This window comes from Papio anubis, chromosome 1 (genome assembly GCF_008728515.1).
Source record: "Papio anubis isolate 15944 chromosome 1, Panubis1.0, whole genome shotgun sequence".
NCBI classification, from domain to species: Eukaryota; Metazoa; Chordata; class Mammalia; order Primates; family Cercopithecidae; genus Papio; species Papio anubis.
The window spans coordinates 217,637,811-217,664,253 of NC_044976.1; the positions used below are offsets into that span (position 1 = coordinate 217,637,811).

The following is a 26,443-nucleotide window of genomic DNA, read 5'->3' on the forward strand; positions in this document are numbered from 1 at the left end:
AGTCAGTGTGCAAAAATAGCAAGCATTCTTATACATCAATAATAGACAAAGAGAGAGCCAAATCATGAGTGAACTGCCATTCGCAATTGCTACAAAGAGAATAAAACACCTAGGAATACAACTTACAAGGAATATGAAGGACCTCTTCAAGGAGAACTACAAACCACTGCTCAAGGAATAAGAGAGAACACAAACAAATGGAAAAACATTCCATGCTCATAGATTGGAAGAATCAATATCATGAAAATGGCCATACTGCTGAAAGTAATGTATAGATTCAATGTTATTCCCATTAAGCTACCATTGACTTTCTTCATAGAATTAGAAAAAACTACTTTAAATTTCATATGGAACCAAAAAGAGCCCATATAGCCAAGACAATCCTAATCAAAAAGAACAAAGCTGGAGGGATTGTGCTACCTGACTTCAAACTATACAACAAGGCTACAGTAACCAAAACAGCATGGTACTGGTACCAGAACAGATATATAGACCAATGGAACAGAACAGAGGCCTCAGAAATAACACCACACATCTACAACCATCTGATCTTTGACAAACCAGACAAAACAAGCAATGGGTAAAGGATTCTCTATTTAATAAATGGTGTTGGGAAAACAGTCTAGCCATATGCAGAAAACTGAAACTGGACCCCTTCCCTACTCTTTACACAAAAATTAACCCAAGATGAATTAACGAGTGAAATATAAGACCCAAAACCATAAAAACCCTAGAAGAAAACCTAGGCAATACCATTCAGGACATAGGCATTGGCAAGGCTTCGTGACTAAAACACCAAAAGCAATGGCAACAAAAGCCAAAATTGACAAATGGGATCTAACTAAACTAAAGAGCTTCTGCACAGCAAAATAAATTGACATCAGAGTGAACAGACAACTTACAGAATGGGAGAAAAGTTTTGCAATCTATCCACTTGACAAAGGGCTAATATCCAGAATCTACAATGAACTTAAACAAATTTACAAGAAAAAAACAAAAAAAAACCGAGTCCTTCAAAAAGTGAGTGAAGGATATGTGCAGACACTTCTCAAAATAAGACATTTATGCAGTCAACAAAATATTTTAAAAAGCTCATCATCACTGGTCACTAGAGAAATGCAAATCAAAACGACAAAGAGCTACCATCTCACACCAGTTAGAATGACAATCATTAAGAAGTCAGGAAACAACAGATACTGGAGACGATGTGGAGAAATAGGAACACTTTTTCATTGTTGGTGGGAGTTTAAATTAATTCAGCCACTGGAAGACAGTGTGGTGATTCCTCATGGATTTAGAACCAGAAATACCATTTGATCCAGAAATCCCATTCCTGGATATCTACCCAAAGGATTATAAATGATTCTATTATAAAGACAGATGCACACATATGCTTATTGCAGCACTAATTACAATAGGAAAGACTCGGAACCAACCCAAATGCCCATCAGTGATAGATTGTTTTGGGGAAAAGCTGAGGGTGGGGAAAAAGCTGAGGCAGGGCTTGCCTGTCTGACATAATGTAAAAGAGTCTTGGAACATGTCTGGGGTCCAGGGTCTAAAACCCCTCATGGTCTTTGGAACACCAAACTCAGTGCCAAAGGGTGGTGTGCAGAAGGCTGTCCTGCTGCACCACAATCTAAGCCCAGGGCATAAAACCCCTTGTGGCGTGGATGGAATCCAGGGCTCAGGGCATAAAACACCTCATAGCCTCTGGAATGTGTCTAAACCTGCTGGCTCCTTGCTTCTAGCATTTCCAGGTTCAAAGATCAATTGTATCTGAAATGAGAAGAACATGTTTCCTATTGTCTCTAATAGCAGGACATGTTCCATATGCTTCAAAGAAAATGCTAAACCATCACAGCTGTAGATCACGCGCTTAACACACCACTTCCTTTCAACCCCTACATCCTCACCACCTGCTTCTTTGTTTGATCACCTATAAATAGTGCGGGCTTCCAGAGCTCGGGTTTTCACAGCCTTCATACGAACGTTGGCCCTGTGGTCCTACTTTATGCACTCTTATCTTGTCTCATTCCTTTGACTCTGCTGGACTTCATAGCCCCCATGGCCTGGTGTTGGGTCTGATCGCCCCAACAGACTGGATAAAGAAAATGTGGCACATATACATCATGGAATACTACGCAACCATTAAAAGGAATGAGTTAATGTCTTTTGCAGGGACATGGATGACGCTGAAAGACATTATCCTCAGCAAACTAACACTGGAACAGAAAACCAAACACTGCACGTTCTCACTCATAAGTGGGAGTTGAACAATGGGAACACATGGACCCAGGGAGGGGAACATCATACACCAGCATCTGCCAGGGAGTGGGGGCAAGGGGAGGGAAAGCATTAGGAGAAGTACCTAATACATGCGGGGCTTAAAACCTGGACAGTGCATTAATGGGAGCGGCCAACCACCATGGCACATGTGTACATATGTAACAAACCTGCAGGTTCTGCACATGTATCCCAGAACTTACACATACACATACACACACACACACACACACACACACACACACGGGGAATTTGGACAAAACAAATTTATAAAGGAACCTAGGTATCCATCTTCAGATGAATGGATAAAGAAAATGTAGTATGTATTCACAATGGAATGCTATTCAGCCCTCAAGAATGGGGGAAATATTTTCATTTTTGACAACATGGATCAACCTGAACAACATAACACTAAGTCAGTAAGCTAGGCTCAAAAAAGACAAATACTAAGTGATCTCACTTATATGTGGAATCTAGAAAAGTTGAACTCATAGAAGTAGAGAGTAGAATGATGGTTACCAGAGGTATGGGGATAAGAATGGGTGGGAAAAGAGATGTTGATCAAAGAATAGAAAGTTTTAGTTAGATAGGAGGAATAAGTATTACTGATCTATTGCACACAATGGAGCCAATAATAAAATTAACAAAATTTCTTGCAATAGTTTTTGGTCTGGGAGAAGTAGCAGTATATAATTTTTCAACATCATTTTTCTCTCTTGGGCTAGGATCTTTTAGTTGAAAGAAATCAAAACTTCAATGCCATTGGACACTTCATGAAGATGTGTCAAGAAAAGATCCCATTCCTGTTTCCCTCTGTGATGATGTCACTGATCTGTTCTTGGAATTGGAAGAGGAATCAAGAAAGAACAGTAACAGAAAAGTGTAGTATTTGGCCTCTTGACAAGAAGGGCTTCTTTTATTTATTCACTTTAAAATGTTATTCATACATATTTGTGGAGTACAATGTGGTATTTTGATGCTCGTATACACTATGTAATGATCAAACCAGGATGATTAGCATATCATCACCTTAAACATTTATCATTTCTTTGTGATGAGGACATTCAAAAACCTCTCTTCTAGCTATTTTGAAATACGCGATACATTAGCATTTATTCTAGTTATCCTCCTATGTCATAGAAAAATATGTCAAGAGAACAATGAGAGATGTAAATAATAATGGTTCTTTAGAGCCACCTAAGGTTTAGTATCTCTCCAAGAATCAAACTAAACCTTGAAATAAAACAAATGACTCCTTTAAAAGCTCAGAGTGTCTCTTTGGAAGTATTGACTGTTACATGGCCCATTTTGCCACATGTTCAGGTATTTTCCCAGAGTTCACACCAACTGACTGGTCAAGTAGCTGTGGGTGTTAGTATTTGAGAAAATATTTCCCTGCAAGGCTTCTGCTACATTTAGAATAAAGTCCAGATTCTTTGCCTTCACCTGGCCCTGAGAAGGCTCTGATCTATGTCTCCTACTCCTCTCTGCTCACTGCCTCCTGCTGTGCTCCTGTCTGTCATTGGAGGGCTTTGTGGGTTTTATCCATCAGGTTGACAGGGCCAGCCCCTTCGTCATGTCAGAGGGGCCTGGTGACTCTGTGTGATAACTCATTTACTACTTTTCTCCCTGAATTCATCACTGCCCACTATCTGACCAGATAGTGTGTACTAATGTTTTTATGGCTCACACCAGCATGTGGGCTCCACAGGGTAAAAGATTATACCTGCTTGTCCATCATTTCACCTGATGTAACAAGAACCATATCACATAGGAAGGGTTTGATACATCCCTTAAGTTAATTAATAATTAATTTATTTAATTAAATCAATTAAAATCAAGTTAGTTTTAATTAATACATACCTTAAATTAATATGGTATGTATTGAACCCTTCCTATATGATATGGTTCTTGTTAATTAAGGTGAATCAACTTCAGCAGCCTTCTAATTGCTTTTGCTTGGAGAAAATTTTCCAAATGCCTTTTCTTGCAGAAATTCTGGAGGCTATTTCTTTTAGCTTGGTGTTTTCTTTTCACAATTGTGGTCTGTTGTTTTTGTACAAAGATTGATCAATGTGTTTAATTTCTGCAGAATATACTAGGTCATATTATATTTTCTAGTAAATAAGGATTTACTGCATCGATGATTGCTTAATATCAAAGTAATGGTAGAATCTCCAAAAAAAAAAATCAAAACCAAGCCACAAAAATTAATTTTAGTGCTCATATTCAGAGCAGAAAAAAATTATAGTTTTTTTTTAAATTCAAGGAGAAAACCTGATACTAGTGGAAAAAATGAGTGAGATGCATCACAGACTGAAGAATCTGCCTCCCGGAATGAGCAACAACCCATTTGAAGCAGTAAAAGGAAATTCTAAGTAATGATCTGTTAACTACTATCTGCTAATATTTTCCCTGGATCTGTAATGTGGCATGAACACTAGTTCCTTAAACTTGCATTGCATACCAATAAACATAAATAAATTACCACAAATAAATGTCCCCTGTATTGCATGCCATAGCACTTCATTCTGTGGGGACATCCAGGCCAAAATGATGAGGATCTTGTTCAGAGACTGGGTGACATGAATCAAAGCCTGATTCAAAGAAAACTGGCTTCTAAGTTGTGTTCTTCCCTTCCTGGCTCTCTGACCTAAGACATTTTTCTTGTTTGTTTGTTTTGCCTCACCAAGCCTCAAAGTGCTCACTCAACATGGAATAAATATCAGAATCATAGTGTTGTAGTGAAGGTTAAGTTATATATGTGGGAAATGCATTTACAATTACTAAATATTGGTTAGCCTTATAATTCTAATTATTATAATTTTTAAAATATTCTATGAGCTTCAATTTAAAATAAGACACAGACACAGATGTGAATAAGTGTTAATAAAATGTGATCATAAGTACAACAGGAGTAGAAGTGTGGGGGAAAGAGATCTCAACTGTGCATAAGAGAAGATGGGATGTAAATTTTGAGTTATGTTTACTGATTATGTGGGATTCAGATTGATAGTCATGAGCTATATAAAGCAGAACTTTCCAGAAGTGAGAAATGGTCTGTAATAAGGTTCAGATGGGCAGGGAAATAGAGGGCTATAGAGAAAAGCGGGAGGTCTAGAGTGACTGTGGTATTGAGTGTGAGTGATAGAAACAGGTAAAGGGAGACATAATGCACGCTTTAAAAGCACGGGGATATGAGTTTAAGGTTCCAAAATTTAGATAATCCAACAGGAATCATAGATTACAGAATGATAAGATCAAATGTATGTTTAGGGAAATAACTCGAATGGCAAAGAGTACACTATATTCTCAGGAAGAACTGGACTCAAGACATGAAAACACTTAAGGTAGTAAGAAACTAGAAAAGGATATTGGGAGCTTGAATTTGGGCAATAAATGAAAGGGGTATATTAATATAAGTTTCAATTTTTTTTCCACAAAAATCAGAACCCTTCTATAACTCCAACTATTGATAGATTTGAAGTCACTTAAGTGAATTAGTAACACAACCGTAGTAAAACTTTTGTTAAACACAACGTTCCATTTAGTAACATATAGTAACATAGGATTTCATCCTGTGCAAAGTCATGTATATATTTTACAAATCAAAGCTGAAGCCTGAGGTCCCAGTATCCATTTTATATGTTGCATGTTGTCTGTACCCTGTCACTGTCTCCATGCCTTTATGTAAATAATTTCTTTAAGTACAACTTTGATAAAGTTATTATATAGTGATTTTATTAATTTGTATGTATATATAAATGTGGGGTCTTCTTATATTCATATTCAGGTTATTTAATCTCAGTGTTTTTATTGAAATCAGCAAAATCGTAAGTCAGATAAGCTCTCCCTGAATAGTTTTATTAAAGGATGTTAGGATAAACTGGACTCCAAATGTTAATTGCAATAAATATGCATGTGCTAAAAATGAGCCAACAGATAAAGAAACACATAAACACTACCTTAGCATGAGTGTTTTACTTGTTAATTTTCAGTTCATCAGCAATATTGTATATACCAAAAATATGTTTGCATACACCATACATGCACACACACACGCATATATAACTTCTGAAAACTACTGATTGGGGATGCTCTAAGGCTGTGCTGTCCAACACTGTAGACACTGACTAGGCACTTGAGATATGCTTTGTCCAAGCTACACTGCACTCTAGCATAAAACAAACACAAGACTGAAGACTTAGAATGCAAACAGAGTAAAAGGCAACATTAACAAATTTGTGTTATTACCTGAAGAAATTCTATGTCAATATATGAGTATAAATATTATCACAGTAATAGTAATATAGGTACAAACATACAGTATAACATATTTGCATATAATTTCTTGAAATAGTATGCTATGTAATTAACATCAATATTGTTAATATTAATTATAACATTCTTTTGAATTAAATATATTATTTAAATTTATTTGACTGCTTAAATGTACCTATTAGAAAATTTTAAATTATGTTGTATTTCTATAGGACAACCCTGCTCTAGCGTGTTCAAATCAACTTGGAAAGAGGAAATATGAAGGGAATAGGGAAAGCCATGATTATTCTTTCAGGAAAAAGAATATCCCAAACACTCTTGTCATGGCCCCCAGGACTTCCTTATTCCTCAGGCTGTAGATAATGGGATTGAGCATGGGGGTAAGGATGGTGTAGAAAACTGCCAGGATCTTGTCTTCAGCTGGTGAGCGGAGATTCCTTGGCCGAAGATAGGTGTAGACAAAAGGTGCATAGTAAAAGACCACAACAGTTAAATGTGTCGATATGGTGGTGAAGGCCTTTATTCTTCCCTCCTTTGAACGCATATGATAGACAGCAGATAGGACTCGGCCATAGGAAGCAGTGATGCCAATGAAAGGAAAAAGGAGATAGAGGCTTGTACTTACAAAAACCATATATTCATAGACCCAAGTATCGGTACAGGCAAGAAGCAGCATGGCTGGGACATCGCAGAAGAAATGGTCAATAGCTCTAGACCTGCAGTAAGGAATATGAAGGGCATAGACTGTGTGTGCCAAGGAGTTGATGGACCCCAGGGTCCAAGAGCCTACGATCGTCTTCACACACATCGTTTTACTCATGCGGATGGGATAATGGAGAGGGTGGCAGATGGCCACATAACGGTCGTAGGCCATGGAGGTCAGCAGTAAGCCTTCAGAACACGCCATAGTCAGGAAGAAGAAGCTTTGCACACCGCATCCCAGGAAGGAGATGCCTTTCTGGCCGGACAGGAAGTCGTGCGCCATCTTGGGGACGGTGGTGGAGATGTGCATCAGGTCCATGAGGGAGAGCTGGCTGAGAAGAAAGTACATGGGTGTGTGGAGACGAGGATCCATGTGGATGAGGTGAATCATGGCCGAGTTACCCACCAAGGCCAGAAAGAATATGAGGATGATAAGGCACAAGAGGAATATGCCAGTTTGATTTGGGGGAAGCAGACCCAACAAAATGAAATCATTTGAAGTGTGATTCCATTTCTCCATGAAAACGTTCTGCTGTAATGGTTGAAAGAGAAATAGAAACAAAAGCAAAGCAGAAAACATGAAATAAAACACAACAGAAAAACAAAAAGGAACTGAGTTTATCAATGTTTGTTTAGAATGAGTTGTTTCTTCACTAACACTGCAGGGTTTTTTTAAAATCAATTTTTATATCTGAATGGAATGTTACCTTTCCAGTTGTTTCTGGTAAGCATCTCAGCATGTCATACATATATATGTTGTCTTTCAGTACAAAGTCTACCTCTTCAGGCAGCAAAGATAGGGACAATAACTAAAGCATTCCTTTCTAGATAACTCCTGGCCAGCCAAATCACTCATGAGTTATCAACAAGTCACAGGAACTGAGGAAGGCAGGAATACCTACATTCCCCAATGTTTTAATCTAATAGGGCATAATTACAATAGAAACTGGCATGTAGGACTCAGAAACTTTCTATATGCTTAAATTGTAAGTACTGAATTACCTAGCCCTCTTCTTCATCTTTAATTTCTGGTCTTTCCTCCTCAGCTGACACTACTCTAGCCAGATAAACCTTGTTCCTCTCCTTGATATCTGCCTTTCATGTTCCTGAAAGGCACTTCTGTGCCTTTCTTGAAAATGTGCACAGCCTCCAAATCACTCCTTGAACTGTAAGGGTTTGTATGTCCGATGAGATCCACCTTACTTGTAAAATATTATTTAAATATTCTCTCTTCCCTAATGATGTTTTCATGTTTTGAAGACCTACAGAACTCAAAATCAAATGCACTGATATTCACAAACAATATTATTTTCTTCATGTAAGTAAATTGCACATAATAAAGGCCACAGATTCCATAATAGGTTTTTTAAAAAAAATCGTATTTGCCACAGTTGCAAGCAATAACTAGTCTCATAATGGAAATGTAACAGAGAAATAAATATTACAAAATGTAAATATGTGTGTGTGTCTGTGTGTGTATGTTAATATCTACCTATTATCTATCTATACTATATATAGGAGTCTTTGAGGTGCCACAAATTATTTCAACTATTTTTCACATTATTTATTATACCCCTTCTACCACACAAAGTCTGTGAATTTAGGCATTAGTATCTTCATTTTTTCAAATATTTAAAGTAGTATTTAGAGATGTAAGCAATAACCTTCTCATATAATGTTAGTGTTGAAATTATATTTTGATCCCGTGTAGCTGCTTCAAATTTCTAGTCATTTAAATACCCCAAATTTAGTAATTATTTGGCAAATGGCTTCCTATGTGTATAATACCTCATTCAACTTAAATTGTGTAATTATTTTTCTTCTGTAAAAGATCAAGCCTACTTCAATTTTCAGACTAGTTTGAAGCATATGGAGATTAGAGAGGATGTTCACATTCTGTTATTATAGACTGATTTTCATTACTGTAGATGACAACAGAGTCAAGCAACTGCAAGTCTATTCAACTGCAAAGGCCAGTGTGAGCACCAGAATAATTGTGATTTATGGCTTAAGTATGTCTTCCAATTTAATTAGATAAAACAACAAAATTAAATGTTAATAATTGAGAATAAAGAAATCAAGCAACCCAAAATAAATAATTTTCCCTTTCTAGAAAGTTTGTCTAGCTTTTTAATGCCTAGGCTTTTCCTTGGGAATTTTTATTTATGGCTCAAACTTTTAGAGTCTCTCTTTTTCTCTTTACACAACCTCAAATCTGGCAGTTTGTTTTTCTCTTCATGCAGATTCCCAAGTATGCATAAACTCTAATTATATTTCCAACATCTGTGTGACTTCTTCCTTTACCTGGGCTTGGAGTGAGAGGCCATGTTTTGTGTATGCTCTTCTGTCTGAGGCAGACACTGATGTCACATCCTGCCCAGCATATTGATTTGATTAGTCATCTTGGGTTATTTATTTTTCAACTTTTGCTGTTCAAAAGCAAATCACAGTTTGTTGCAATTATTCACATTTAGGAACTTAAACTCAACTGTTACTTCATATAACCGTGGCTGGCATGAATACAATTGTGAAAGAGAGCCTGCCACAGAACAAAATGGAAATTCATTTCTATAGCTCTCTAAGGAACAAACGCTAACAATGACAAGTTGGGAACATGACAGGTGCACAGTAGCATTGGAGTTGGATGCCAAATGGGATCATAGGCATTCTCTGCTTCTTATCGTGCCTTAGAAATAAAAAGTGATCAGAAAAAACATACAAAAACCATCGTTATGATGCATTCATTTCCTCAAAAAGTGTTCACTGAGTTTATGTTTTATGACAGTGCTGCTAGCTACTGATGTGCTTTGGTGATGAAAACACAAAAGATTTTAGAATATGAAATTAAAATTGAGTTGATTATACAAACAATAGAACAACAAACTCAAACATACAGTGTGATGTTATGTAGTGATTACTATTATATAGAAAAATAAAAGAGCAGAGAGATCATTGGATTAAACAAAGGAATTCAAAAGTACTCCAAACGACTTTTCTAACTTCCAGGGTATGCATGATAAAGATTGATTTTGTAACTAATGTGGCTTCATTCTATCAGTAAGAACTGTCCTAGTAATTTAGTTCCAAGCAAATATTTGATTAATTTTATCAGATTAATGTGTTGAGAGTCTTTGATGCAGTAGTCACTGAGTGAGGCAGTAGAGATAGAATGATTCACCAGGTGCTGTCCCATCCCCAAGAGGGCGACCAACTGTCCTGATGTGCCCAGGCCTTAGGGGATGCCCAACACACCCTGGAAATTGGAAAAGCCTTTTGGAGTACTTTCTGAATTCCTTTGTTTAATCCAGGTTTAAATCCAGGGGAAGAAAGCTGCCAGCAGGATCCCATGAGGTGTGTCCAATACCAAGCCCTGAACAGGCTGACTTGGGTCTAAGTTTATGTGTTCCATCCTGGAGTTGTTTTGAAGGGAGACATTTTGATTCTTTCTTGCATCGACTATAGCTCAGAGTATTATAAAGATTGTTCTATGGTAGTTACTACAGTAATGATTTTGTTTCCAAAAATGGAAAGGTGGCATGTTGTTGGGCAATAGAAGAGAATAGTTACTTTTAGGATCCTGTGAATCTGGGACTTGAAGCTTTTAGGTCATGGGATATTGGAGTTTGAGTTTAGGATCTATTTCTATTGATGTCCAGCAGCTTTCCTTGTTAGACATGGGACCTTATTTAATGCACCAGAATTACATGAAGCATCACTCTATCGGTTACATTATAGCTGGGAAAATATTGTTCCTGCAGCTACCAGGTGAATCTAAGATTAGTGACTGCCTTGGCCATTCTTGTTGACTTAAAGGATGACACTGAGGCAAAACTAATACAGAAAGTTTATTTCGGCCAAGATTGAGGGCTTCAGCCCAGAAATACTTCCTTGGGAAGTACCCTGGAGAACAAGAAGAGACCCAAGTTTTTAAGGTAAAGAAAGAGAGGAATCAGGAGAGGAGACAAATTCTAAAGTTGTTTGTCAGTAAGTCTCATTGGTTTCAGAAACAACATTGATCAGTGATTGGTTATGCATTATTTAACTATAGGATATGTGGTATAGGCATTGATAGGTTAATTCATGGTTGGTTGCCACAAGTCAGTCTAGAGTCCCCATAGCACGTGGATTCAAGAGATGATTACCTAGCTCAAGAAAGAGTGAGATGTGACTGTGGCCACATTTCAATGTCTCTCTGGGCCTGATAATTTAAAGGCTACTTATTCCTCAGGTAAAAAGTTTCTTTTCTTTCTCATTCTAAAAGATAGGTTGCTGAAATTTATGGAGTTAAAAAGCATATCATTTCTCAGGAACTAATAATCTAAGTGTAGCAAGTGTAGGGTCCTGAATTTATTTTGCAAATGTTATGAGTAGTGAACACTTCTTAAAACTCTTGGACTCGGGAAGGGGAACATCACACACCGGGGCCTATCATGGGAGGGGGGAGGGGGGAGGGATTGCATTGGGAGTTATACCTGATGTAAATGACAAGTTGATGGGTGCTGACGATTGATGGGTGCAGCACACCAACATGGCAATAAGTATACATATGTAACAAAACCTGCACGTTATGCACATGTACCCTAGAACTTAAAGTATAATAATAATAAATAAATTTTTAAAAAAAAAAAGGAAAAAAAAAAAACAACTCTTATAGACAATCAGCAGGAGACCAATAGTAAACTGTCATAGACTCAGCTACCTCAATCTCAACAATGTATAGGACAACTGTAAACAGAATTCAGAGAGTTCTATGTGTTCAGCACATAGTAGGTCCTTAGTAACTGTCACTGTCCTTTGCCCATTCCTGTGTTAACCATGGAGAGGCCTCAGGCCCGGAGAAGTTTACTTTATTAATGTCACATTGTTTGAGAGCTGCACATAGTGTAACTCTAACAAATTCATGTTACCTTCTTTTACATTTTTAGTTGACTCTTCTTTTTCAATTTGTGATGGAACCGTCTATTCCATGTGCAGCAGAGCATTTCCTAATGATAGGAAAGCAACATTTCCAAAGTAGCTTTCTAGGATAAAGCTAACCCAAATCAACTCAATTCAATTATATTACTATGACTCACCTTGTCTGAAGTTCTTCAATTTGTATATTGGGAGAAAAAGCAGCTTTATGGCCAGGCATGGTGGCTCACATCTGTAAGCCCAGCACTTTGGGAGGCCAAGGTGAGCGGATCATGAGGTCAGGAGTTCAGGACCAGCCTGGCCAATATGGTGACACCCCATCTCTACCAAAAACACAAAAATTAGTCAGGCGTGGTGGCACGTGCCTGTAATCCCAGCTACTTGGGAGACTGAGGCAGAACACAATTGAACCTGGGGGGTGGAGGTTGCTGTGAGTCGAGACTGTGACCCTGCACTCCAGCCTGGGTGACACAGCAAGACTCCATCTCAAAAAAAAAAAAAAAAAAAAAAAAAAAAGCAGCAGCTTTACAGTGACATCATTATTTAAAGCATGTAGGCATGAAACTATATTCTGATAGTATATCAGGCTATCAATAAGATTATGTCGCTGATCAACAGGCCCTACATTAAACCAAAACTCTTTCTGAAGTGAGAATCTCTTATCTGCTGAAATTCATGAGAAAGAAATACTAGGTAACATTTTTATAATATTCATTCCTTACAGCTCCCACAGCTAGTCATTGTCTTTACAGTGAAACTGGAAAACTTCACCAGCTCTTTGTGAAATATTATCCGCCATGCTTAGATAAAACCCTCTCCTTTCCTCTTACCTTGTTTAAGTGAAAACAGAACTGTGGCATTTTACACTTAATTCCTCAGATTCTACCGCTGGAAGGCATGGATGAATGGCTATATTTCTTATATGCAGAAACCCAAGTCACTAACCCTAGATATTCCTCATTCTCTAATTGGATCTCCAGTGTCCAAGTTCCATGGGGCTAAACCTTTGGTCACTTCACTTTTACTTTGGCTGATTTGAGGATCATCTCAAATTCTGAACTAAAGCAAATCAACAAACCCAATCAACTTTGCTGCATTCAGCTGCTACCCAGAATCAGACTAAAGAGGGGTGCATTTATGCAGCCAACAGACACATGAAACAATGCTCATCATCACTAGCCATCAGAGAAATGCATCCAAAACCATCTCCCACCAGTTAGGAATGGCAATCATTAAAAAGTCAGGAAACAACAGGTGCTGAGAGATGTGGAGAAATAGAACACTTTTACATTGTTGGTGGGACTGCAAACTAGTTCAACCATTGTGAAGATAGTGTGGCGATTCCTCAAGGATCTAGAACTAGAAATACCCATTTGACCCAGCCATCCCATTACTGGGTATATACCCAAAGGGATTATATACATCATGCTGCTATAAAGCACACATGCACACGATGTTTACTGTGGCATTATTCACAATAGCAAAGACTTGAACCAACCCAAATGTCCATCACTGACAGACTGATTAAGCAAATGTGGCACATATACACCATGGAATACTAAGCAGCCATAAAAGGATGAGTTCAGCGTCCTTTAGACATGGATGCAACTGGAAACCATCATTCCTCAGCAAACTATCACAAGAACAGAAAACTGAAACACCGTGATGTTCTCACTCATAGGTGGGAACTGAACAATGAGAACATTTGGACACAGAAGGAGAACATCACACACTGGGGCCTGTCGTGGGTGGGGAGGGGGGAGGGATAGCATTGAGGAGATATACCTAATAAATGACGAAGTTAATGCGCAGCACCAACATGGCAATATGTATACATATGTAACAAACTCAAGGCCAGTTGTGCACATGTACCCTAGAACATAAAGTATAATACAAAAAAAGAGGGGTATATTTAATATTCCAGTATGTGATTTCAAAGCTATAGAATATGTTAAATTTTGTTTATGGAAATTTTCTCATTATATAAGTTAGAGAACTCAGGATTTAAAAAGTACAGGAACCACTTACAAGTACTCGACTCAGTAATAGCAGAACTAGTCCTGGGGCAGTTTCTTGTCTACTGTCTAGTGAGTTTCCAGGGTGAATGACTGATTATTGTGATTAATTAAATTATGCTATGATAAAACACTCTCTTCTACTTGTTAGATGGGGATAGATAACTGATACCTGAAAATATTTATCCATTCAGCTATTCTACTAAAGTGAAAGTTGACTCTTAGAGATACTGTGACAAAATGAGCATTTAGAGTCAGAGAGAATAGTCTAGTCTGACAGGTATGCCACTAATTAGGAAGCTAAGTTGGGAAACTTACGTAAGATTTCAGCCTGTTACCAAATCTTTACAAGTGGACTAATTTGAGGGACATTCTATAATTAAATAGAATGATGTATGCCAAGTGTTTACATAGTGTCTGTTGCAGAGGAAAGGCTCAATAAACTTTTGAATATCTTATCCACTTTAATCCATACATTGGTTAACTAGAAAAGTGCACATTTTTGGTGTTCTATTGTTCTCTTTTTTTAATCTTTGAAGACACTAATTGTGCTATATTTTATGTCAGAAATTAGAAATAATCAGTACTTTGGGAGGCCGAGGTGGGCTGATCACGAGGTTAGGAGAATGAGACCATCCTGGCTAACACGGTGAAACCCCGTCTCTACTAAAAACACAAACAATTAGCTGGGCATGGTGGCAGGCGCCTGTGGTCACAGCTACTCGGGAGGCTGAGGCAGGAGAATTGCTTGAACCTGGGAGGTGGAGCTTGCAATGAGCCGAGATGGCACCACTGCATTCCAGCCTGGGCGACAGAGCGAGACTCCATCTCAAAAAAAAAAAAAGAAATCAGTACTATAAAATTAATGTGCACATTTTTTTTTCCTTTAATTTTTAGAATTATTGTGGTTATCTAATGGTTGCATATATTCATGAGGTACATGTGATGTTTCAATATAGGCATACAATGTGTAATCAGCAAATCAGGGTATTTGGGGTATCTATTACCTCAAGCATTTATTACCTTTTTCTGTTAGAAACATTCCAATTCCACTCTTAGTTATGTTGAAATATACAATAAATTATTGTTAACTATAGTCATTCTATTGTGCTACTACATTCTAAATCTTATTCATCCTAACTGTATTTTTGAACCCATTAACCATCTTCAGCTTATTCCCCACTCTACTCTACCGAGCCTCTGATAATAGTCATTCGAATATATTTATTATTTTTTAATTTTCAATTTTAGCTCCCACATATGAGTAAGAATGCTCAAAGTTTGTCTTTCTGTGCCTGGCTTATTTCACGTAATATAATGGATAACGAAAATTTAGTAGATACACAGAATAGAACACTATTCAACCATAAAAACAAAAGAATGAAATAGTTTCGTTTGCAACAACATGAAGGGAACTGGAACTAAAGTAATGCCGGATTCTTGAATTATCTTGGCACCCTTTGTCCTAGGAGAAGACGATGAGATGAGACTCAATAAATACTAGATGCAAATACGACGAAGTATAAAACTGGACGAAGCTATTCGAGTGCTTTAAATAAGAAGAGTGGATCAGTTATGATTACATCTAGATTTTTTATTGCTCTTGTTAGTCTTTGATTGGTAACTTCTATGTTTTTCCCTGCTGCAATGTGGTGCTGTTTGCATTTACCTGGCAAAACTCAAACCCAGGCAAACCCTATTCTCAGCCTGTTACCATCCCTGTAAGATCCACACACAGCAGTGAATCGTGACTAGAGGAAAGCTCAATACACGATGAGGCATCTCACCTCAAATTTATGACAACACATCTCAGATTTATGAACACAAATCTCACAGCCCTTTTGCCACGTCACAGTATGTTCTTGTTCTCTGCAGACTTTCTCTAAAAACTAGTGATCCATGACTCCTCCTGCTTTCCCCAAACCTCACCCCACTTCCACATCTCTTAGACTCCTCTGGGAAAAATAAACAAACCTGTTAATAAAACAGTCAATCAGATTTCAAACTTTTCTTCCATGAACTGTATCAGCCTCCCTCCTTCTGTTCCATATACTCAGCCTTGTTTCCTATGACAGTGTATGAAGTGACCATGCTTCTGTCTAAACCCACCCTCTACTTTTGCACAAGGCTCAGCCCCTCTCAGTGTCTCCTCTTTACATTTCCATTTCCATCTTCATCTGCACAGAAACATAAATTCTTTAGAGGAAAAGTATGGCTGTCAAAGATTCAATCATACTCTTCAAACTATAGAAAAATTGGAGGCTCTGACCAAAGATTGAGCATCTTTTTCTTTCTGCAGAGATGGTAGTTGCTCATTATCAAGTTGGAGTGGTGATGGATATTATAGATAAGGGGTTTCAGTAGGTGCGGTCAATTTAAAAAAAAAAATCCAGGATGTAATGAATTACTCTGTGATGGTGTCTCCATGAACCCTGAGAGCTTAGAATGGGTTGAGAGATTCTTTGCAATTTCTTAGTGACAATAAAGTTTTGGTTTAACCAGTGTAACCCTTCTAAGAAGACTATGAGGCAGGTATAATTTGTGAAAGTCTGTTTTATAGACCAGAATGTGGTGTACCTTGTGAATATGTATTCTAATGTTGTTGAATGGAGTAGTCCATAGATGTGAAATAGATCCAGTTGGTTGATGGTGCTGTTTAGTTCAGTTATATTCTTACTGTTTTCCTGCCTGCTGGATCTATCAATTACTAAAAGAGTATCCAACTTTAATTGCAGATTTATGTATTTCTCTTTTGTTGTCCTATATGTTTTTGTCTCATCTATTTTGACACTCTGTTGTTAGGTGCATACACATTAAGTATTATTATGTATTATGTAGGAAGTCTTAGCCAGAGCAATTAGGCAAGAGAGAAAAACAAAAAGCATTTAAACAGAAAGGAAGGAAGCCAACATATCTCTCTTCATAGATGATATCATTCTGTATCTGGAAAACCCCATAGTCTCTGTCCAAAAGCTCCCTGATTTGATAAATAACTTCAGCAAAGTTTCAACATACAAAATCAACATACAAAAGTCAGTGGTATTTCTATACACCAATAGGAGCCAAGGTAAGCGCCAAATCAGGAACTCAATCCTATTCACAATGGCCATGAAAAGAGTACAGCTAACCAAGGTGGTGAAAGATCTCTACAATGAGAAATATAAACCACAGATCAAAGAAATTGGAGAGACACCAACAAATAGAAAAACTTTCCATGTTCGTGGATAGGAAAAATCAATATTCTTACAATGGCCATACTGCCCAAAGCAATTTACAGATTCAATGCTATTCCTAGATCAAACTACCAATGACATTCCTCACAGGATTAGAGAAAACAATTTTAAAATTCATATGGAAACAAAAAAGAATGCATATAACCAAGGCAATCCTAAGCCAAAAGAACAAAGCTGGAGGCATTGCATTACCTGACTTCAAACTATACTACAAGGCTACAATAATCAAAACAGCATGTTACTGGTACAACAACAGACACATAGACCAATGGAACAGAATGGAGAGCCCAGAAATAATGCCGTACACCCAGAGCCATCTGATTTTCGACAAAGCCAACAAAAATAATCAATGGAGAAATGACTTCCTGTTCAATAAATGGTGCTGGGATAACTAGCTAGTCAAATGCAGAAGATTGTAACTGGAACCCTTCTTTATATCACATACAAAAATCAACTTCAGATGAATTAAAGACTTCTACATAAAACCTAAAACTATAAGTACTCTGAAAAATAACTTAGGAAATGCCATTCTGGACATAGGACCTGGCAAAGATTTTACAATGAAGATGCTAAAATTGATTGTGACAAAAACATAAACAAGTGGAACCTAATCAAATTAAAGAGTTCTTGCATAGCAAAAGAAATTATCAAAAGAATAAACTGACGAACTGCAGAATGGGATAAAATATTTGCGAATATTCATGCAACAAAAGTTTACTATCCAGAATCTATAAAGAAATTTAAACAAATTAAGCAGAAAACAAACAACTCCATTAAAAAGTGGGCAAAGAACATCAGTAGACTCTTTTCAAAAGATGACATCCATGTTGCCAATAAACATATGAAAAAGTACTCAACATTACTAATCATTAGAGAAACGCACATCAAAACCACAATGAGATACCATCTCATACCAGTCAGAATGGCTATTACTAAAAAAATCTAAAAATAACAGATGATGGTGAGGTTGCAGAGAAAAGGGAATGCTTATATACTATTGGTGGGAATATAAATAAGTTCAACTATTGTGGAAAGCAGTTTTGTGATTTCTCAAAGAACTTAAAACAGAACTACCACTCAAGCCACTCATCTCAATATTACTTGTATACCCAAAGGAGTATACATTGTTCTACAATAAAATAACCTGCACATGTATGTTCATTCCAGCACTATTCACAATAGCAAAGACATGGAATCAACCTCCATTCCCATCAATAGTAGACTGGACAAAGAGAATGTAGTACATATACACCATGAAACATTATGCATCCATAAAAAGACTGAAATAATGCATTTGCAGCATCATGGATGAAGTGGAGGCCATTAGCCTAAGCAAACCAACAAAGGAACTACAAACCAAATACTGCATGTTTTCATTATAAGTGGAATCTAAACATTAAGCACACATGGACACAAAGAAGGGAACAACAGATACCGGGCCTACTTGCGGGTGGAAGGTGAGAGAGAATGAGAAACCGCCTATTGGGTACTATGCTTATTTCCTGCGTGACAAAATAATCTGTATATCAAACCTCTGTGACATACAATTTACCTGTATGACAGACTTGCACATGTACACCAAAAACTAGAAATTCAAAGAAAACTAAATGGAAGGGTTCAGGGAGCTTCTGTGTTAGCAAACACACCCTGATAGTGGCACACCCCAATTCCACAGATATGTTACCAAATGAAACTCAAGTCAGCCTGCCTGATAGAGCAAAGTTAAATGCTCACATGTGGATTGCAGCAAGAGAATGGGAGGAATTTATTACAGGGGACCAAGCAAGGAGAAGTGGGCAGCTAATGCTTAAGACCTGAACTCTCTGATGGATGGCTTACAGGTAAGTTTTTAAAGGCAGGAGGTCAAATGTTACAGGCAAAGTCATAAATCAATATATGGAGGTTATACATGAGTTTAACCTGAAAAAATGGGATATCTCAAAGTGGGGGACCCACACATCATAGGGAGATTAAAAAATTTTCCGATTTGTGATTCGTTGAGGTAAAGCTTTGTCTAAAAAATTGGAGTCAGCAGAAAAGAATGTTTGCTCTCATTCGTGGGTGTGACTTCCTCCAGGACCTTCAGGAAGAAATTCAGAAGAAAAGATGGTGGTCTGAGTTCTGTCCTCAGTTCCTTCTTATCTGAGGTCTATGTGCCAGTAGATCTATCTAGTGGGATTCCAAAGGTCTGAAAAACAACTCATGGACATATTTTATGATGTTATCTCTAGTTTTGATAAAGGAACTAAGCATCCTGTGATTTTAACTTCCTCGGCAATTATACTAGACTGTTATTATCTTCTTACTTATCAAGTTGCTCATTTATTTCTCAGGACTAGCTAGGTGCCTGGAATTTCCCTGAAGGAACTTAAGCTTTCTCTGTACTTGGAGGAACTTGCAGGTCACTAAGAGGGCTCCCTGCTCCATCTCAAGCCCCATGACCCAACTTCTGGGGAGGTGGGGGCTGGAGATTGAGTCAATTACCAACAGCCACATTACTGTCTATATAATGAAACCACCACAAAACCCATAATGACAGGGTTCAGGGAGCTTTTGAGTTCGCAAACACATTTACTTGCCCAGTGGGTGGCACAGGAGCTCCTGTGCTTGGGACCCTTCCGGAGCTTCCCAGATGTACCTCTTCATTTGAGTCTTCATTTGCGTTCTTTATAATAAACTATAATAGTGAGTGTAGCATTTTCCTCATTTCCATGCTTCGTTCTAGCCAGTTGTATAACCTGAAGCAGAGTGGTTGTGGGATCCTCCAAGTTTGTATCCAAATCAGGTGGAAGTAACCTGGATACCCGCTACTTAAGACTGGCATCTGAAGGGAAGGAGTCTTGTGGGATTGACTCCTGCAGCATCTGGAGTTTGATGCTCCAGACTCCAGTCAGTGTCAGGATTAACTTGAATAGTAAGACACCTAGTTGGTGTGAGAGTTGGAGAAGTGGTATTGGAAAAGCCACTGTGAATTTGATTTCAAAAAAAATTCATTATTTTTGTTTTGTTTCCAATTAGTATAAAACTGGTTGATATCTAACATGGCATGGTCAGAAATTATTTACATGTCTGCTTGACATAACAACTTCACAGATTCTGGACCCTAATTTATGGTAAATGGCGAATCAAACACAGAAGCACTCACCCAGAGCACTAAATAGTCTTTGAGCAGAACTGTTAAACACCAAAGAACAGGCTACCCTGCCCTTACCTTATTTTAGATAACTTTTCATAATATGTAGGCCAGAATCAACATTACTCTGCCTTACAGGGACTGTTTTTTATTTCAGAACAATTACAATAATGATATCAATGAACATGGATACAGAATATACTGTGGGCCAGATACTCTCCCAGATGGTTTACCAATATTTTATTTATTCCTTCCAATAATGCTACAAAGTAAGCAATTTTTATTGTGCACCTTTTATATGAAGGGAACATGAAGATCATTTTGTCCAAAATCATGAAATGGGTAAGAAATAGAAGTGAGATTAAAAACAAAACACAAAAACATTTAAACATGTAAAGTTGGGAATTAATTAGTTTACAGGATATCAAAGCATTGTGGCCCAGTTCAAAATAGTCAAAATTCACCTTCAGATTTTTTTTTTAATAAAAGCCAATATTTCTCAAAGTGTAATTCCTAAGTATTCTGAGTGATTCAGATGTTCCTCAACCTTTAAGAACCACAAATCTATGATTTGAACATTAAAGTTCTTCCACTCTGCTACCCTGTGATAGTTAAATATAAGTATGGTATTTAAAACCATTAACATTGTTTACATTGCTATATTAATGTAAAAGTTCATAGAACAAACAATTAAAAGATTAAATAACATGTATGTAAATACATGTAAAATGCTGAGCATATTCACCAGCATGTAGAAATGGTCAATAAATAAAATGTATTATTATTGTCATGATACAATTTCAGAAAATTTAAAAATTTATTTCAGGTAATTAAGTCACATATATTCAGGGATTATCAATGATCAGAGTTCTAGACTTTCTTTTCACTAATTCATTGTGCTTGCTATCCTTAAGAGGGACATATCTGTTCACATTCCCATTCAGATTGTTCTTGCTTTTAGCAAAACTTGGGTGCCAAATTAATTCATTACATTCATTTACCCTTAGGAAACACTTTAATCTGTATTCCCTTCCCAAAGGTGATTTACCTTTCCAAGTGGCATAGCTCCAGGGAAGGTATTTGGTTGTTGGAAACTTTCAGTGACCACACAAGATTTTTAACTAAATAGAGCATGAGACCAGAAGTACAAAGCAGTATTCATAATACTAAGGTTAAGCAAACATTTGTACTCAACCCATCAGAAAGATTCAGTCCTATATATATGTCACACTGGCTGTGATTCTCTACTACAAACGTGAGTCAATTTGTTTGATAATTATTTTTCTTTAATTTTAGGTAGTGATTTCAAATTACTCATTTATTATGTATTCGGCATTTTATACATGAATTTTGAATTGCAAAGCAACCTTTGTAAAGTTGCAGGCACAAATCACACAAATTAAATGTTTTCCTGTCATCCACAGGGTGTTTTGAAAATGTAAGAAGCAGTCTGTGTCCACCCAGAAACAACAAGTCAAAAATTATTGAATAAAGTAGTTAATTAGGTCAAATGATTGAACTTGTATTAGAGGATTTTTTTTTCTCTGAACAGTATGGCTGTTTCAATAATTTCTCCATGTTATATCAATAGCTTGTGGACATAGAGACACTGCCTTTGTGGAGGGTAGGATGTCAGAAAGAAGAGAGAAGGAGGCTGTTGAGTGGAACTCTAATGGTACAGAACAGTGACCTGTGGTGTTTTCAAGTAAGTATGAATGTGGGGAAGGGGATGAAAATCAGTTTACCTACCAACTTCAGAAAGGGCGAGGTTTTGAAATTAATAGACACAACATTCCTCAGCTATTTCTAAATAAAGTGCCTTGAGGAGATAAGAAAGACAAATAGAAATAAATATAAATATATATGATAGAAATGTATATATAAATATGCGGAAAAATATATTAAAAATATGTATTTTATACATAAAAATATAAAAGTATTAAAAATTTTTTTTTTAAAGTCCAGGTACCCTATTTAGTAGCTTAGAATTAATATCAGCTCACAAATTGACTTAAAGAAGAAATATTTATCAGCATTTTTTCACATTCTTATAATTTGCTGAGTTAATATAGCCTTTAATTGAGAGATAAATATTCCACTTGAGAAATAAATATAGCTGTATATTTAAAGTGCCAAAAAATCCTTTATTCAAAAATGATAATTAGTAAAAACAATCAAGCTGGAATACCTTTGTATACCTGAAAGAAGAATTAATGCAGTAAAACTAATTTTCTATTAAATTATCTGACTGATACAATGTGCTGAAAAGTCTAATCTCTAACAATATTATACATCATAATTTTTCACAGCTTAGGATAATACAGGTTTATTGATTTTTGTTACATTTTAATGTTAAATAAAAGAGCAATGGTTCCAAATTAAAGAGATGTTTACTCTTTGCCTCCACCTGTAGAGAAGAGAATTCAATTCTGAAGAAGTATAACCATTTAGAATGAAAAAGTATAAGCATTTAGAAAGTCTACGAATTTTCAAATCTTAGACTTTCACTGTCATGTCAACATAGTATTCAGCTCACTAATCTAATTAATGTTTTATGCTGTGATTTTTAAGCGTCTGAATATATGAATAAATGACAACATAAAATGATCTAAACTAAAAAATTAAATTAAAAATAAAAATTTTGTTTCAGTATGCAATATGACTTAAAAAACTATTTTCAAAGTCTTTTATGTGCAAAACTCATGTAATTTTTTGTAGTAACCTTTTTAGAAAGTTCAGTGCCAGTCTGTGGCCTGTTAGGACCTGGGCTGCACAGGAGGTGAGCAGCAGGTGAGCGAGCATTACCCACTGAGTTCTGCCTCCTTCAGATCATCAGCAGCATTAGGTTCTCATAGGAGTGTCAGCCCTATTGTGAACTGCGCGTGTGAGGGATCTAGATCGTATGCTCCTTATGAGAATCTAATGCCTGATGATCTGAGCTGAAACAGTATCATCCCGAAAACATCCCCTCTCCCACAACCTCCATTGGTGGAAAAGGTTGGGGACCACTGGTTTAAAACATATAAGTAAACAAAACGAAACAAAAATGTTATATAACTTTCTCCTTATAATGTAAAATGACAGAAATGATTCTTTTTTTCCCATGATTTCATGTTTACTTTTTTTCTTACCACAAATACAAGTTACGTAACTTTGCAGGTAGAAATGTTATTTCACATCCTTCCTAAAATCACGACACATACTAGCAGTGGTACACCTACTGTAATCTGGAAAAAGCTGACTAGACAGTAGTGATTTTTTTTTTCTTGGTGCTTCTCTGCACACTTTTTTATTTTATTTTGAGTCCTGGGATACATGTGCCAAACATGCAGGTTTGTTACATAGGTATACATGGGCGATGGTGGTTTGGAGAGTAGTGATTTTTTGACATGGACTTTTTAATGCCATGTCCAGTGCTCTTTTATCCATGCATTCTGCATTAATAAAATGAGTCTGAGAGTGGTTTACAGTTATAATGGAGGCAGTGGAGGTCTGCAGTCAAGGAGTCAGTGGGCTGTGGCAATCACATGAGAAATACTTTAAATAGTATGTAAAATAAGGGGAGTGCATACACTACATAGGAGTACAGTAATGCAACTGACAAGGCTTGGCACAGCTTGATTAGGTAGAATCCTTGCCTATTTTGCTGGTTTTATTGTCCTATAATCTCTGCTTATTTCCCTGAGAGAATAAGAGAATGAGAGAATATTTGATGTTGGTAGATGTTGGGAGAGAGTAACAGTAACTATAATGAGTAAGTAGTACTTGGAGTAAGTATAAAACAGGAAACAACTTAAAAATGGTTTCATATCTATGAAGTGTTGTTATTAGTCACAGACAAGGTATCATCTCAAAGATGCTCATGTTTCTGTGTGTTTGTGTCTGCTCACATCTGAACGCTCACATGGTGGATGTAGTAATTTAATGAGTCCTTGGCCCTGCCTTTCTGGAGGTCCCTGAATGAGACCATCTGTTTCTGAGATGAGGTCTACAATCCTGCAAATATGCAAACCATGACATTTGTGAATTTTCTACGAATCAAAGAGGGAAATTAGCTCGTTATTCAGATGATAAAAGCCTCTTCCTTCTCTACTTTTCCATTTGCACCATCACACCCGTGGAAATTATGGAGATGAGAAATACTACCTCAGACTTTATTCTCCTAGGACTCTTTAACCACAGCACAGCCCACCAAGTCCTCTTCATGATGCTTCTAGCCATTGTTTTGACCTCCCTGTTTGGCAATGCCCTCATGATTCTCCTGATTCACCGGGACCGCCGGCTCCACACGCCCATGTACTTCCTCCTGAGCCAGCTCTCCCTCATGGACATGATGCTGGTTTCCACCACTGTGCCCAAAATGGCGGCTGACTACCTGACCGGAAATAAGGCCATCTCCCGCGCCGGCTGCGGTGCGCAGATCTTCTTCCTCCCCACGCTGGGGGGCGGAGAGTGCTTCCTCTTAGCAGCCGTGGCCTATGACCGCTGCGCGGCTGTCTGCCACCCACTCCGATATCCCATGCTCATGAGCTGGCAGCTGTGCCTGAGGATGACCATGTCGTGTTGGCTCCTGGGTGCAGCTGACGGGCTCCTGCAGGCTGCTGCTTCCCTGAGCTTCCCGTATTGTGGGGCGCACGAGATCGATCATTTCTTCTGCGAGGCCCCCGTGCTGGTGCGTTTGGCTTGTGCTGACACTTCAGTCTTCGAAAACGCCATGTACATCTGCTGTGTTAATGCTCCTGGTGCCCTTGTCCCTCATCCTGTCCTCCTATGGTCTCATCCTCGCCGCTGTTCTCCACATGCGCTCTCCAGAAGCCCGCAAGAAGGCCTTTGCCACCTGCTCTTCACATGTGGCTGTGGTGGGACTCTTTTATGGAGCTGCCATTTTTACCTACCTGAGACCCAAATCTCATAGGTCCACGAACCACGATAAGGTTGTGTCAGCCTTCTATACTGTGTTCACCCCTCTGCTAAACCCCCTCATCTACAGTGTGAGGAACAGTGAGGTCAAGGGAGCCCTGAAATGGTGGCTGGGGACGTGTGTAAACATAAAACACCAGCAAAATGAGGCCCACAGATCAAGATGATCTAGTGTCAAATGAGTCTTAAGTTCCTGAATTCATTAACATTTTAACACATTGTAATCTCTCCCTTCAATAATTCATGAAGAGAAAATTAAGTTTATGCATTTATATAATAAGATATTTTGAAGGAAGTGAGACAATTGTATTGAGAGAAACCATTTTTGAGCATTTATGTACTTTTCTTCAAGTGAAGTAAAATCTATATATTACTTTGTATCCTAAAACAACCCCATGATATAAGTACTGTTTACAATATCTCCTACTTTCTAAAAAAAAAAAATTAACACATGGAAATATTGTTCCCAATTTCACACAGCAAGGAAATATTAAAAAGTGACCCCAGAGCTTGTATTGTAACTTGGAATAGTTTATTTCTGTTCAATAATGTATTTTGAGTGTTATTTTCGATGTGTATGCTCTACGATAAATAAGTGCAGCACACCAACATGGCACAAGTATACATATGTAACAAACCTGCATGTTATGTACATGTACCCTAGAACTTAAAGTATAATAATAATAAAATTAAAAAAAAAACTAAATAAGAGGAATCTACCAAAGACAAATAACATTATTTTAAAATTATATTTTAAAATATAGTTGCACGAAAAAAGGGGAAGTCCACAACTAAAATGTAACTGCTATATTGTCACGTTTCTTTTGTATTTATTCCACAGTCCATTTTTATTTGGTGTTTAAAGGCAAACCTTTTCAAATTTATGTAATTTTTCATTTAAGTAATATTTATCTTTTCCCAGAGTCTCACTGTAATTGTGTTATAAAATTGCTTTAAAT

General features: G+C 37.3%; 2 protein-coding genes across 2 annotated transcripts; one reads left to right on the top strand and one right to left on the bottom strand.

The window, feature by feature from the left end:
- Positions 1 to 2,324: 2,324 nt before the first annotated feature.
- On the bottom strand, positions 2,325 to 11,698 carry LOC110740357 (olfactory receptor 2L13-like). The gene has a single exon (XM_021932304.2). The coding sequence runs from the start codon at positions 7,847 to 7,849 to the stop codon at positions 6,851 to 6,853; it is 999 nt and encodes a 332-aa protein (XP_021787996.1). The 5' UTR covers positions 7,850 to 11,698; the 3' UTR covers positions 2,325 to 6,850.
- Positions 11,699 to 23,178: 11,480 nt separating this feature from the next.
- LOC103880215 (olfactory receptor 2T33) lies at positions 23,179 to 26,145 on the top strand. The gene is given in 2 exon segments (XM_009195425.4): positions 23,179 to 25,292; positions 25,294 to 26,145. Coding segments are annotated over 2 exon segments (960 nt in total). The 5' UTR covers positions 23,179 to 24,690; the 3' UTR covers positions 25,652 to 26,145.
- Positions 26,146 to 26,443: the final 298 nt, after the last annotated feature.

What these genes read in the sequence shown, in the direction of transcription:
- LOC110740357 (XM_021932304.2), bottom strand. Translation starts at nt 7,849, where the DNA reads ATGTTTTCTGCTTTGCTTTTGTTTCTATTTCTCTTTCAACCATTACAG.